Source organism: Callithrix jacchus, chromosome 14 (genome assembly GCF_049354715.1).
Source record: "Callithrix jacchus isolate 240 chromosome 14, calJac240_pri, whole genome shotgun sequence".
Taxonomy (NCBI): Eukaryota; Metazoa; Chordata; class Mammalia; order Primates; family Cebidae; genus Callithrix; species Callithrix jacchus.
In genome coordinates this window covers 72524894-72538795 of record NC_133515.1, presented here as the reverse complement: position 1 = coordinate 72538795, position 13902 = coordinate 72524894, and the positions used below count along the sequence as shown (strand labels likewise).

Below are 13902 nucleotides of genomic sequence, written 5' to 3'. Positions count from 1 at the left end.
AGAAGGCAGGATAACCTCTCTGAAGCCAGTTTTTAGTTAACTAGAAAATGAGCCTAGAGTCCAAGGCCTATAAGCATCTCCAAGAAGGGACTATGTAACATTAGACTGAATGATCATTTATTTTTCAAGCATATTTAGTGGATAGGATTCATTCTTCAATTGCCAAATAACAGTTAAATTGATGAGATTTAACAGCATTTGTAAAATAAGTCATTTAGGGTCGATCTAGTAAAATTAACAGTAAATAAATTTATCAATATATTTCTCAACACTGACCTGTTTCATTCTAGATGGTACCTTCCTGGCTGTAGGATCTCATGACAACTTTATTTACCTCTATGTAGTCTCAGAAAATGGAAGAAAATATAGCAGATATGGAAGGTGCACTGTAAGTAGTGAAGTAAAACAAGTAAAATTATTGGGAAACCTTACTTCTGTTAAAAACAAATGTTTACATCAGTGTATGCATTGCTTCCTGTCATTAGCTGCTTGTCTTTGAAAACTGGAACTGGTAATACCTGACAGCAGAACATTAGAATTCCCTGTGTGCTCTAAAAAGACATCTCCTTTTGATGGGGGTTTAATATTTGTCACTCTGACTAGTTTTAAGACAGTTTCTTAAAGCTATTTCCATAGGAAACCTTTAGAATAACACTTTTTGAAAATTGAATGAGTCCGAAATAAAAAAAATCTCATGTTTAATCTTATGATTCTATCTACCTCAACACCCTATAACATCCTATATCACCTCTGCCACTAAAAATAAAATAATGTATGTGGATATTTTTCTGTATTTAAGAGAGTTAACAGAAGGATGTTTCCTGTAATCTGTTGCCCACTTCTGCCTTGATTGGGTTATAATTATAGGATGTAAATTGGATTAAATTTCTGTAAGCATGCCAAGTACTGACTGTATGGCAGGTATCCCCGTAGCAAAAGAAATGGCCCAGGCACCAATAATATGTACAACATGTGTTCCTTTGACCTTAAGAAGTACAGTCCAGCTGAGGCCAAGAAGAGAAAGGTAGGAAGTGTAGCATAGTAGCTAAGAGCACAGACTCTTGGCCAGACTACCTTTGATTTGAATTCTTGCTTCACCACTTAGAAGCTAATGTGACCTTGGGTGAGTTATGTGAACTTTTCTTCGGTTTTCATATCTATAAAATGAGGAAAGCTGTAAAAGTAGTTTTTACTTCATAGGACTAAAACAAGTTAATGTATATAAAGTACTTATGCTAGTGTTTGGCACATAAGTATTCAATAAATGTTAACTACTATTTTTATAGAAGATGAGTTTCTTGGTATATATATTTAGAAATTAGGAATAGCAAATCATGTGATGAATTAGTGGCACAGATTATTTAGCAGTCTTTATCATAAATCAATTCATTTTAGTGAAATAAAAGAATTTTTAGAACCATATACATCTTATAATAAGCAAAATAAACTTCAGTATGGGTCTGAAATTTACTTTGCTTACCATATATAAGCAACAACTAGGCCATGTATTATTTGAGGAAGCAGACTTACTTGCCTTTTTGCATATTTTATAGCATATGTTAAAACCAGTCCATTTGTAAACTAGTCTACAAGCAACTTAGGATTTGTCCAAAATATTTTCATTTGCCTTGCCAATAATGAATCATTATTTATTTAAATCTATCTATTAATTTGTCAATTTAATGTTTGTCATATGGAATAGTATACATGATTAAATTAGATATTCCACCAAAAGAAATTTTCAGATCACTGAAGTTTACCCTACCAGGCCCCAAATTTTTCCTTTTTTTAAAAAAATTTTCTTTCTTTTTTTTTTTTTGGTTTGTTTCATTTTCATTTATTGAGACAGGGTCTTACTCTGTCACCTAGGCTGGAGTGCAGTGTCTCGACCTCCTGAGCCAAAGCAATTCTCCTGCCTCAGCGTCCTGAGTAGCTGGCACCATAGGTTCATGCCACCTTGCTCAGGCTCAAGTAGTACTCCTGGTCTCAAGTAGCCCTCCTACCTCAGCCTCCCAAAGTGATGAGATTAGGCATGAGCCACTGCGTCTGGCCGGTTTGGCCGGTTTTTAATCTCAACCTTTTTTAAAAAGTCTATGCCTTAATAAACCGTATATCAAATATGACTTAATCTTGTAGAATCAAGATTTTACAGATAGCCCTGAAGCACTTAGCCCACTTTCCAGAGAAGATTAATAACTTGTCATTGGTGTCATCTTGACATAATGGCAGATGAAGGACTTGACCACAGTTCTACTAACTCTTAGTAGAGCAGCCTTTCCAATGTACAGTAATGCCTCCAATTTTTCATTACGTATCTTATTTTACTGTGCTGTTGCAGTACAGCTGATCCAGAAGAGAGAACAGTGTGTGACATTGGATAATCAGAATGATCTTGGAAGTACTGAGAAATGGCAAGTTGATCAAATGCAAGAGACTTGTCCCATAATCCTAGCACTTGGGGAGGCTGAAGAGACAGATCACTTGAGCCCATGAGTTCATATCCAACCTGGGCAATAACATAATGAGACTCTGTCTTTACACACGCACACACATGTAAGCTGGGTGTGGTGGCATGCACTATAGTCCCAGCTACTCGGAATGCTTAAACTTGAGCTATGGAGGTCAAGGTTGCAGTGAGCCATGTTGATGCCACTACACTCTGGCCTGGGTGTCACAGCCAGACCCTGACTCAAAAAAAACAAAACAAAACAAAAAAGAATGCTAGTTTATTCATAAAATACATAAATGCCAAGGGGATAGGACATGAGCATCTTCCAGCCAATGCATTCCTTCCCTTTAGGGAGAGTACATGTGAAGCCAAAGTAGAGTCAGAAAATGAACAAATCTGGTGCTTGCATCCACAGTAGAGTAGTGATCACCACTGAAACTGATCCCAGCTCAGGTCTCTCTACCCTGAACATAGGACACATTTGTCTCTGTGACTCTTTTGTCATTGCTGACCACACTAGTGCCAACTCGTGGTTCTTTGGATAGATTCATACCTATAATCAGCTTATACTCTAGGCTTGCCAACCTTAGAGTCATTATGATTCTTTTCTGCCTCTTTCTGCTTAGATTTATGTTATGTTAATTCTAAAGTTTAACTTTCAGAGCTTCCAAACTAGAAGATATCCATTGAGGTTTCCATAAACTCACAGAACTTTACTCTTCCAGTCATTAAAATTTATTTCCATTTTCTACTGTCACCAAATACCTTTTACAGTCTTTCTGAAGTTGATGTGCTTAAAATTTTGGCATTTCAAAAAACTTCAGATAAACTGGAAATTTGGAGATTTATCCTGTATTCCCTCTTCTGTGTGTTCTTTTAAAAAATATTGTCTGATCACAAAAGGACTGTACAATTTATATTTAGAATCATTTTTCTCATTTATAAACAATAGAAGAAACCATTATCTAGTTGCCGCCTTTATTTGATGAATACGAAAGTAAGGCAACTGTACCAAAAGCTCATTTGTCACTTATTCTTTGTTTTGTGTTCTAACCTCTGTGATCAAGCTAATCTTGATGAATCCAGTTACCTCACAGTGTAAACATGAGTAAACTAGTCTCCAAGGATGATGAAGACTGAGGTGAAAATTTGATGTCTGATCAAACCTTAGAAATCTGAAAAACCTCAACATATGCAAGAAAAGCCTAAACAAGAGCCCTTTTGGCTTCATTTTTTTTCACATACCCTGTCACTTCCTTTTTCTCTCCCATTTCTAATGCTTGCATTTACTTTTAATGTTGCACAGTCTCTGTCACTTCAGAAACAGGACAAAAATAGGTGTAGTACAAGTAAACATTCTAACTCTTAATGAGTAAAAAACAAGCATGACTTAAATGCTATGCTTAAGCCAGGTGAGGTGACTCACACCTGTAATCTCATCACTTTGAGATGCCAGGAGTTCAAGACCAGCCTGGGCGACTAACAAAGACCCTGTCTGTATTTTTTTTTTTTTTAATGTTGTGCTTAATTTGCTCCAGAATCATCTGACCTAGTTTTGGACCCTGGCTACAACAATTATTTGTTACGTAGCTTCAGAAAAGTTCCTTTGTCTATGCATCCTAACCTTCTCACCCACTAAGTGGATATCCTCATTAAGGTTTAATGAGGATATGAGATTTAGCTGTGATGATATAGGCAAGGTGCTCTGTAAATATCAGGTATTATTAGCAGCATTATTTTCCATCACTAAATGAGCCTGGGTTGTACCTACAGCTATTTTTCAGCATTTAACAGTAATCTATTAAAGTTCAAAAATAATTTTACAATTACAAGCGTTGTATATTTTCCTTGAAAGATTGTAAGTGTCCTGATTGACCTAGAGTTTCTATTCAGCTAGGCTCAGTGGCTCACACCTATAATCCCAGCACTTTAGGAGGCCAAAGCAGGCAGATCTCGAGGTCAGGAGTTTGAGACCAGCCTGACCAACATGATGAAACAGGAGTTTAAGACCAGCCTGACCAATATGCTGAAACTCTGTCTCTACTAAAAATACAAAAAAAAAAAAAAAAAAATTAGCTGGATATGGTAGCTGTAATCCCAGCTACTCATGAGGTTGAGGCAGAAGAATCGCTTGAACCCAGGAGGTGGCGGTTGCATTGAGCTGAGATTGTGCCATTGCACTACAGCCTGGGTGACAGAATGAGACTCATCTCAAAAAAAAAAAAAAAAGTTTCTATTCAATTTTCATTGGAATTAAGGTTATTTTATTATGTACCTGAGTGTCAACATAATGGCTTTCTGCTTGACTCAAATTCCTGTGTACCTTTTAACACTGGTTTACTCAAAAGATCTTAGCCCAGGAGACATGGTATATTGAAGTTGCAGTGATACTCTGAAAAGCATAACAAAATCTGTTCGAGTATGCAAGAAGTGCTGGCAAAAATAAGTTTGCTTTTCCCAGCACTTTGGGAGGCCGAGGCGGGTGGATCACGAGGTCAAGAGATAGAGACCATCCTGGTCAACATGGTGAAACCCCGTCTCTACTAAAAATACGAAACAGTAGCTGGGCATGGTGGCACGTGCCTGTAATCCCAGCTACTCAGGAGGCTGAAGCAGGAGAATTGCCTGAACCCAGGAGGTGGAGGTTGTGGTGAGCCGAGATCGCACCATTGCACTCCAGCCTGGGTAGGTAACAAGAGCAAAACTCCGTCTCAAAAAATAAATAAATAAATAAGTTGGCTTTTTGCCAGGATTTTGTTAATTGGAAATATACATCAAAAAGAGAAAAAAAGGAATAAACACTTTATAACTACCTAGAAATCAAAAAAATCCTAAAATTAATGCAGGATTTCAGTAAGGTAATAGAATTCAATATCACTGTAACAGTTAAGAATTATGTGTAGTACTTATTCACTTGAACACATAAGGGATATGGTCTCATTTAAAAGAGGCCATCATGAACTTGGGATCCTTTCTTTCTAAGCCATCTTACTAATATGTTGCTTCCATTCTCAACATCATAACATGCTGCTGGAACTCCAGCCATCACATCCTAATTCCAATAAAGCAAGGGACGAAAGGGCACTCCTTCCACTAAGTAGGTTCTCAGAGTTTTCCTGGAAGACCCACACAATGACTTCCACCCCTACCTTCAAAAGTGCTGGGAAATACAGTGTTTTAGCTGGGCACTGAACAGAAAAGGGATAATGTGCATTGGAGAGGCAACTAGCAGACTACACGCTAGTCACTAGGTAAAGACCACTTTTCCTCAAACCAGCAAAAGCATATAAAAAATGTCATGGGGAAAAAATGCATTCACAGTGGCAACAGAAACTGGATACTTTGAGAATAAAAATAGCAACAAAGGCACAGGAAGCTGTGCGAAACACTGCTGAAAGACATAACTAAAATCTGAAAGATTTAGACATAGCATTTTTTTTTTTTTTTTTTTTGAGACAGAGTCTCACTCTGTCATCAGGCTGGAGTGCAGTGATGCGATCTCGGGTCACTGCAACCTCTGACCCCGTGTTTCAAGCAATTCTCCTGCCTCAGCCGCTCGAGTGGCTGGGATTACAGGCACGTGCCACCACGCCCAGCTAATTTTTCTATTTTTAGTAGAGATGGGGTTTCACCATATTGGCCAGATGGTCTCAATCTCCTGACCTCATGATCTGCCTGCCTTGGCCTCCCAAAGTACTGGGATTACAGATGTGCCTTATCTAGAAACACAGCATGTTTCTAGATGTAAAAAATAATGATAAAGATATGTTTTCTACAAACTGTTGTCTAAATTCTATAACAGTCTTATTTAGATTTTCAACATATTTATGGGATTGATAAAATAGTTCTAGTTCATCTGAAATTTTCCACATATCACAGAACTATCACAGTTGGGAATGTGCAGATAGACAGACTAACAGAACAGAAAAGCATCCAGAAACAGATTTATGTTTTTGTGGAAGTTTACTAAGTAATAGAAGGGGTATTTCAAATCAATAGAGAAAGAATAGACTTCTCTACCACAATTCTGTTCATAACATTAAATGCAATTCAGTTCCCTGAGAGTGCAGCAACATTTTAGGTACTTAGAAACCACAGGGGACTAGTTGCTACTGCTTTGGACTGCACAGATATAGCATATTTTTTATCACTGCAGAAAGTTCCACTCAACAGCATAGCTCTAGACGGACAAAAGTTAGATCCTAAATCAAGACCTTAGTTTGTTTTTTTTTTTTAAACTCCCCGGGTAATTTTAAATCAGTTGCAAACTACTAATTCAGGTGATAATCATCATGCAGTTGACAAAGATTTAACTCAAATATTTCTGAATTTTTTCTTCATAGCCATATTCTTCCACTCTGTCACTTGGGATTATTTTTGTAGTAACGCCATATGGCTACTTAATGACAATAATGAAAGTGCCAGCTTAGAATACTTTGTTTTCAAGGAGATGTACTAGAATTTACTCCTGTGTTTGTGCCCATGGAGTCAAGTTTGAGGCTGTGTTTCTAAGCTGTGAATATACTTTGCATTAGCCTGTGAGTTGGGTAGAGCAAGGACACTAAGGTGGTGTTCGGGGAGGGTAATGTAGACCCCAACAGCTGCATTTCATCTTTCCTTTGCTTATTTATTGGAATCAATGCCAGGTGGAAAATACTCACTTTCTTTTCTAAATATGAGTTAATAACTTTCCTAAGATCTTTTCTAAATTTGGGGACTTATGCTACTCAGGAGTCCTTTTTGAGAATACTTTATGTTGACTTACCTTCTGAAAACATTCTGTGTCCAACACAGATGTGACTTACATGAATATTATGTATATATATATATATATATATATATATATATATATATATGCAGATAGACTAATAGAACAGAAAAGCATCTTTTGATGCTCTTCTAATGCTATTGAAAGCTTTGCACAAAGATACAGATATTTTTAAGTACTATTTAAGTATTTTAAAGTACTGTTACATTAGGGTGAATTTCTCAGAGGCCTGTACTTTGCCATGGCCAATCTGGTTAAATCTTTATCCATGTAGCAAGTTTTATTTTAGAAGCATGGCTTCCCAGACACCAGAGCCAGGCATCAGGCTCATCAGGCTTATGTGCACTATGAAAAGGATGTATGAACTCTGCCTTACTCAGAAAATATCCAACATCCATGTGCATCCTACTGCCTCTCAAAATTGATTTCTTAAGTTAGTAGGTCTCCTGTATGCCTAGCAAGTGATTCCCAACCTGGAATATACTGCTTAATTTTTAGTGATTTCAGAAAGTGATTGCACTTCACAGATTCATATAACTTAAATTTGTTTAAATATATGTATTTCCAGCCAGGCACGGTGGCTCATGCCTGTAATCCCAGCACTTTGGGAGGCTGAGGTGGGCAGATCACGAGCTCAAGAGATTGAGACCATCCTGGTCAACATGGTGAAACCCACTCTACTAAAAATACAAAAATTATCTGGGCGTGGTGGCGCATGCCTGTAATCCCAGCTACTCAGGAGGCTGAGGCAGGAGAATTGCTAGAACCTGGGAGGCGGAGGTTGCAGTGAGCCGAGATTGCGCCATTGCACTCCAGCCTGGGCAACGAGAGTGAAACTCGGTCTCAAAAAAATACATATATATAGATAGATATTTATGTATTTCCCATACAGCATTATGGTGGAGATTATGACTCCAGAAAGGTTTTGGGACACATTGGTAGAGTTCAAAAGGGTACTAAAATAGAGCCATTGTTCTTATGTAAGTCATTTAAAACTATCCCTAAGGTACATCTGAATTTGAATTTGTTGACTTAAATTGCATTAACTTAAAAAATAAAATCTTGGCTGGACACAGTGTAATCCCAGCACTTTGGGAGGCTGTGGTTGGTGGATCACTTGAGGTCAGGAATTCGAGACCAGCCTCACTAATGTGGTGAAACCCTGTCTCTACCAAAAAATACAAAAATTGTCAGGGCACAGTGACACATGCCAGTAGCCCCAGCTATGTGAGAGGATCACTTGAACCCAGGAGGTGGAGGTTGCAGTGAGCCAAGATCATGCTACTGCACTCCAGCCTAGGCAACAGTGAGACCCTGTCTCAAAAATAAAAATAAAATCTTAGAGGAAGAAAAGAATATGTGAAAAAATAAAATAAGGCCGGGTGTGGTAGCTTACACCAGTAATCCCAGCACTTTGGGAGGCCGAGGTGGGCAGATCACTTGAGGCCAAGAGTTCGAGACCAGCCTGACCAACACAGTGAAACCCAGTCTTTACTAAAAATAGAAAAAAATAGCTGGGATGGTGGTGCACACTCAGCTACTCAGGAGGCTGAGGCCTAAGAGTCATTTGAACCCAGGAGGTGGAGGTTATAGTGAGCTGAGATTCCGCCACCACACACAGAGACTCTGTCTCAAAATAAAAATAATGAAACCATGTGACCAGAAAGCTAGTAATTAGCTAGATACAGTGGCTCATGCCAGTAGTCCCAGCACTTTGGGAGGGTGAGGCTGGAGGATCACTTGAGCCCAGGAGTTGGAGACCAGCCTGGGCAATGTGGTAAAACCCTGCCTCTGCAGAAAATACAAAAATTAGCTGGAAGTGATGGCATGTCCCTGTAGTCCCAGTTATCCAGGAAGCTGAGAAGTGGGAGGATCACCTGAGCCTGGGGAGGTCAAGGCTGCAGTGAATTGTGACAGCACCACTGCACTCCAGCCTGGGCGACTGAGTGAGACCCTGTATCCAAAAAAAAAAAGGTAATTGAAAAAGCACAGTAGAAATTAAATGTGTTTCACCACAGACTATAGGAGGTAAAAGTGAATTCAAGTCTCCACCAGCCTTGGTGACCCTTAAGATCCGTGTAATTTATCGGAAATAATTTATGGGAAATAATTAAATGCTTATACATGAAGCCAACAAAAATCAGTGTTTAGTCAGTTTTTTTAATTCCCACACTGTTAATAAAACCTAAGCAGACAAAGATCATTATTTCCTGCTTAAGAAACGTGTTTTTGTTTTGTTTTTTTTGAGACACGGTCTCACTCTCTTGCCCCGGCAGAGTGCAGTGGCGTGATCTCGGCTCACTGCAACCTCCGCCTCCCAGATGCAAGCAATTCTTCTGCTTCAGCCTCCTGAGTAGCTGCGACTACAGGCGTGGGTTGCCGTGCCTGGCTTATATTGAGTGCTACTGTTCTTATGGAGTACTGGGTGACTTTCCCCCCAGAACATTCTTTGGAGATAGTTTTTCTAGGATAACTCCATAGACTATGTATGGGTGCCTCCATAGACTATGTATGTATTCCTCAGCTTCTGAGTTGTACCACGGATGGTTAAGAAGTGGCCCAGGAATACTTTATTCCTTATGCAGAACTTGTGACCAACACTTCATTCTCAAAAATGGAGTCACTCAAATGGGGACACCAGTGATGTAAAATAAGGCCAGAGAGTGGAGTGTCTAAGATTCAAGTTTAAAAGACTGTCTTTCTTGCAAGTGTCTAACACAGGTAGTAGATACTAGTTTCTGGTATCTAGATAGAGAGGCCAGAAAGTTCTCCCAAGTTTCAAGTGCTTCATGTCTCCATTGTGGTGAGGTCCCACAAGTTTCAAATTCCTGCCAGAACTCTTCATGTATCACTGGTATCATCACATACCTCTGTGTTTGGTTCCCAACAAGACAGAGATAAAAAAACAACTAAGGACTTGCTGTGAGCCTGCTCAGTTCTAGAGGGTATAACACAGCTCCCTTTCCTTTAGGAATTCCAACAGATATGTATTCAGAAAACAGTATTAGCTAGCTGTTAAACTGTTTATCATTCAGAAGTCTAAATACTTTCTAACAATTCATCTGTTATTTTCTAGGGACATTCCAGCTACATCACACACCTTGACTGGTCCCCAGACAACAAGTATATAATGTCTAACTCAGGAGACTATGAAATACTGTACTGTAAGTATGACTGATCATGTATGTATATGGCTGAGATGTGTCTGTCAGAGGCGCTAATGAAGAGGCTGCCTGAAATATGAATTGTGCAGAGAATACTTGTCAACCCCTTTAACCTGACAAAGCATATGCTATGCTGAGCTAAAGTAATGAGAATCTCAAATGTGATTCACTTCTCCAAGAGTAATGAATGAATTTAATAGTGGAGAACTACTGAAGGCACATGTAGTAATAAGAAATTACTCTGTCAGATTGATGCTTCTCTGGTTTTTCATTTAATTACTACTGGAGGCAGGGAGGAATATAATGAATGGTGGGCATTTATGCTTTTTACAGAAAAAAAGCTTCCATGGTTTGTAGTTTTATAAACCCTGTTAAAGTAAGCACTTTTCCTTTTTAAATGTGTCAATGTTTTTCAGTGTATGGATTATAAATACAAGTAAACGTGGCTAGTTTGAATCAAGATGCACTTTCAAATACATTTGTACACAAGCACTATGATTATACTTCCTGTTTCTAAATTTAAAGGGGACATTCCAAATGGCTGCAAACTAATCAGGAATCGATCGGATTGTAAGGACATTGATTGGACGACATATACCTGTGTGCTAGGATTTCAAGTCTTTGGTAAGGACATGATACCTGATGTAAAGAGGTAGTTTGTGGCAGTTTTCATATATAATATTTACTTGCTTAAATTTATAAATGAAAAATAGTCTGTGTCTTTTTTAGTTATATCACTATTACTGTCAGCCTCAGAGAAATTAAATGTGTTAGGACTGAACCAACATGGGATTTGTATTCTGCAGAATCTAGCACTTTTGGTCCTCAATATGAAAGATGAGGAATATATGTAGTAGTACAGATTACCTTCCCATTTTTCTTTAAGTGAAAATCAAGTCACTACATTTGTAAAGGCATTTTTAAATAGTTTGAAATACATACCATACAATTCACCTATTTAAAGTATAAAATTCAGGCCAGGTGCGGTCACTCACACCTGTAATCCCAGCACTTTGGGAGAATGGGTGAGCAGATCACCTGAGGTCAGGAGTTTGAGACCAGCCTGGCCAACATGGTGAAACCCTGACTCTACTAAAAATACAAAAATTAGCCAGGTGTGGTGGCAGGCACCTGTAATCCCAGCTAGTTGGGAGGCTGAGGCAGGAGAATCACTTGAACCTGGGAGGGGGAAGTTGCAGTGAGCTGAGACTGTGCTGTTGCACTCCATCCTGGCCAGCCGAGCAAGACTCCATCTCATAAAGTATAAAATCCAGTGGTTTTTATATACTTAGTTGTGTGACCATCAAGGTCTACTTTTAGAACATTTTCATTACCCCACAAAGAAACCCATACCCATTAACAGTTACCCCATCTCTTTTATCTACCCTACCCCCCAGTGACCCCTAATCTATTTTATTGGTTTGCCTGTTCTGTATAGTTTGTATAAGGGGAGTCATACAGTATGTGATCTATTGAAAGTAGCTTTTGACTTAGTATAACGTTTTCCAGGTTCATCCATGTTGTGGTATGCATCAGTACCTCACTCTCTGTATGGCTGAGTAATATCCCATTGTATTGATAGACCACATTTTGTTAATTCATTCGTCAGTTGATGGACACTGGGTTGTTTCTACTTTTCAGCTATTATGAATAATACTGCCGTGAACAGTCATGTGCAGGTTTTTGTGTAGACTTATTTTCATTTCTCTTGGGTATTTACCTAGGAGTAGAATTGCTGGGTCAAATGGTAACTGTATGTTTATACTTTTGAGCAACTGCCAGACTTTTCCACAGTGACTCCATTTACATTCCCACTAGCAGTATACAAAGGTTCCTGTTTCTCCATGTCCTTGCCAGTGTGTATTATTCTCCTCCTCTTGCATGTGGATGTCTAGTTGTCCCTATACCACTTGTTGAAATACAAAGGCATTTTTAGTAGAATTATATAAAGATGACAATGTGGGGCTTCTTCCTAATCTGACGTTTTGGACATTTCTAGAAATGTCCTGACCTCTATGACTGTTTTCTAAGCCTTCCTCAATATTTGGGGGATCCTTCTGAAAGGGTTAGAAGATAGAAGAGTTAAAATAACAAAGCGTTATTAGCAAAGAATTAAAAAGAAATGTTATGCTCAGGTAATTAAAATACTGGATATGGATGTGGCACCAATACCTAAAGCAATACACAAAAATTAATATTTTCATATCTCTACCTCCTGAAAATTGTGTTCCCCAGCCTGATTATAGATCTGAACATTTCTTTATTGCTACGTGCATTAGAAAAATAATCCATTTAGGTGATTGTTCTAAACACAAGCGCTATCAAGACAGAGAAGGCTAATAGGCCAGGAAGAAATTAAAAACAAAGTAATTCTGCCCATAAACAATTTCATTCTTCTAGGTGAAAATGAAGCAGTGACCCATAGCTGGTAGCTTCTGTGACTGTTTTAATGAGACAATATTTATTAAATTATTAAGATATGAATTTTAAAGTGTTTTGACCTGTTTTTAGCAAATTTACCAAAAACATGTTTGTTCTCTAGAGTAACATTCAACCATAAGTGGCCAACATCTCAACCCTTAAGTATTCCATAGTTTTAATCTAGCCTAATAGAGGTTTGTGAAAATTACGTTGAGCGTGATCATTAGTGCCGCATAATGATTCAGAATAATTAAATTTGGCCTGTCTTGTCTTTGGACATAGTCTTTCCAGGAAGATTCTATGGGATAGAACTAGTGGATGGCCTATGCTTTTTATAAGAAAGAATCTCTCTGAGTTTTTCTTGGAGGTATCTGCCTGAAAGAAAACCTAGAGTCCAGTTTGAAGAGTTGGTGTTATGGCTTTGTTTTTGAACCTTGTCTATACAAGTAACTGATTCCCTCCATCCAGAAACTTTAAAAAGGAAGGGCTTATTGCTGAGGTGTCAGTGAAGCTGAATGTAAAATATATTATTAGCACCACCTGCTGGTTACTGTTGAGTACCATTGAGTCTTTAAGTTTTCCATTTTGGGGCTATTTTGGTTTTTTATTAGATTTTCGACAGGACTTCATTTGAAAAACAGTGTGAGCCACTGAAAAATTTGTAAAGGAAATAACAGCTAAGAGTCTGAACATAGATAAAAGCTAATCGGATTCTAAAATAAAATAAACATAGCATCACAGTCATACTTCTTAGGCTAATTTTTCTGTATCTCTGTGTTTCCATATCAAAGGTGTCTGGCCAGAAGGATCTGATGGGACAGATATCAATGCACTGGTTCGATCCCACAATAGAAAAGTGATAGCTGTTGCCGATGACTTTTGTAAAGTCCATCTGTTTCAGTATCCCTGCTCCAAAGCAAAGGTAAACTCACTTTAATAGAAACTAATGTAGGGCCTTCTGTCCAAGGATGACTTCGCATCAGTGGCAAGAAAACATTTGTAGCTTACTGATCCCTCCCCATGATATTCCAGTGTACAGAGGAGATAAGGGCCATCCTTGAGCGGCCAGCCAGGCAGTGCTTGTCTTCTCCCCTTCCTAA

General features: G+C 38.4%; 1 protein-coding gene across 8 annotated transcripts in view; it reads left to right on the top strand.

Annotated features, from left to right (window-relative positions):
• EML4 (EMAP like 4) overlaps window positions 1–13902 on the top strand; it is a 161632-nt gene that overhangs the window by 144455 nt on the left and 3275 nt on the right. For all 8 annotated transcript variants that reach the window (XM_035272697.3, XM_035272696.3, XM_002757820.7 and 5 more), the window contains 4 exons: window positions 291–388; window positions 10294–10381; window positions 10907–11005; window positions 13594–13724. In XM_035272697.3, the coding sequence (XP_035128588.1) occupies window positions 291–388; window positions 10294–10381; window positions 10907–11005; window positions 13594–13724 (416 nt within the window). The remainder of the gene's footprint in view (window positions 1–290; window positions 389–10293; window positions 10382–10906; window positions 11006–13593; window positions 13725–13902) is intronic.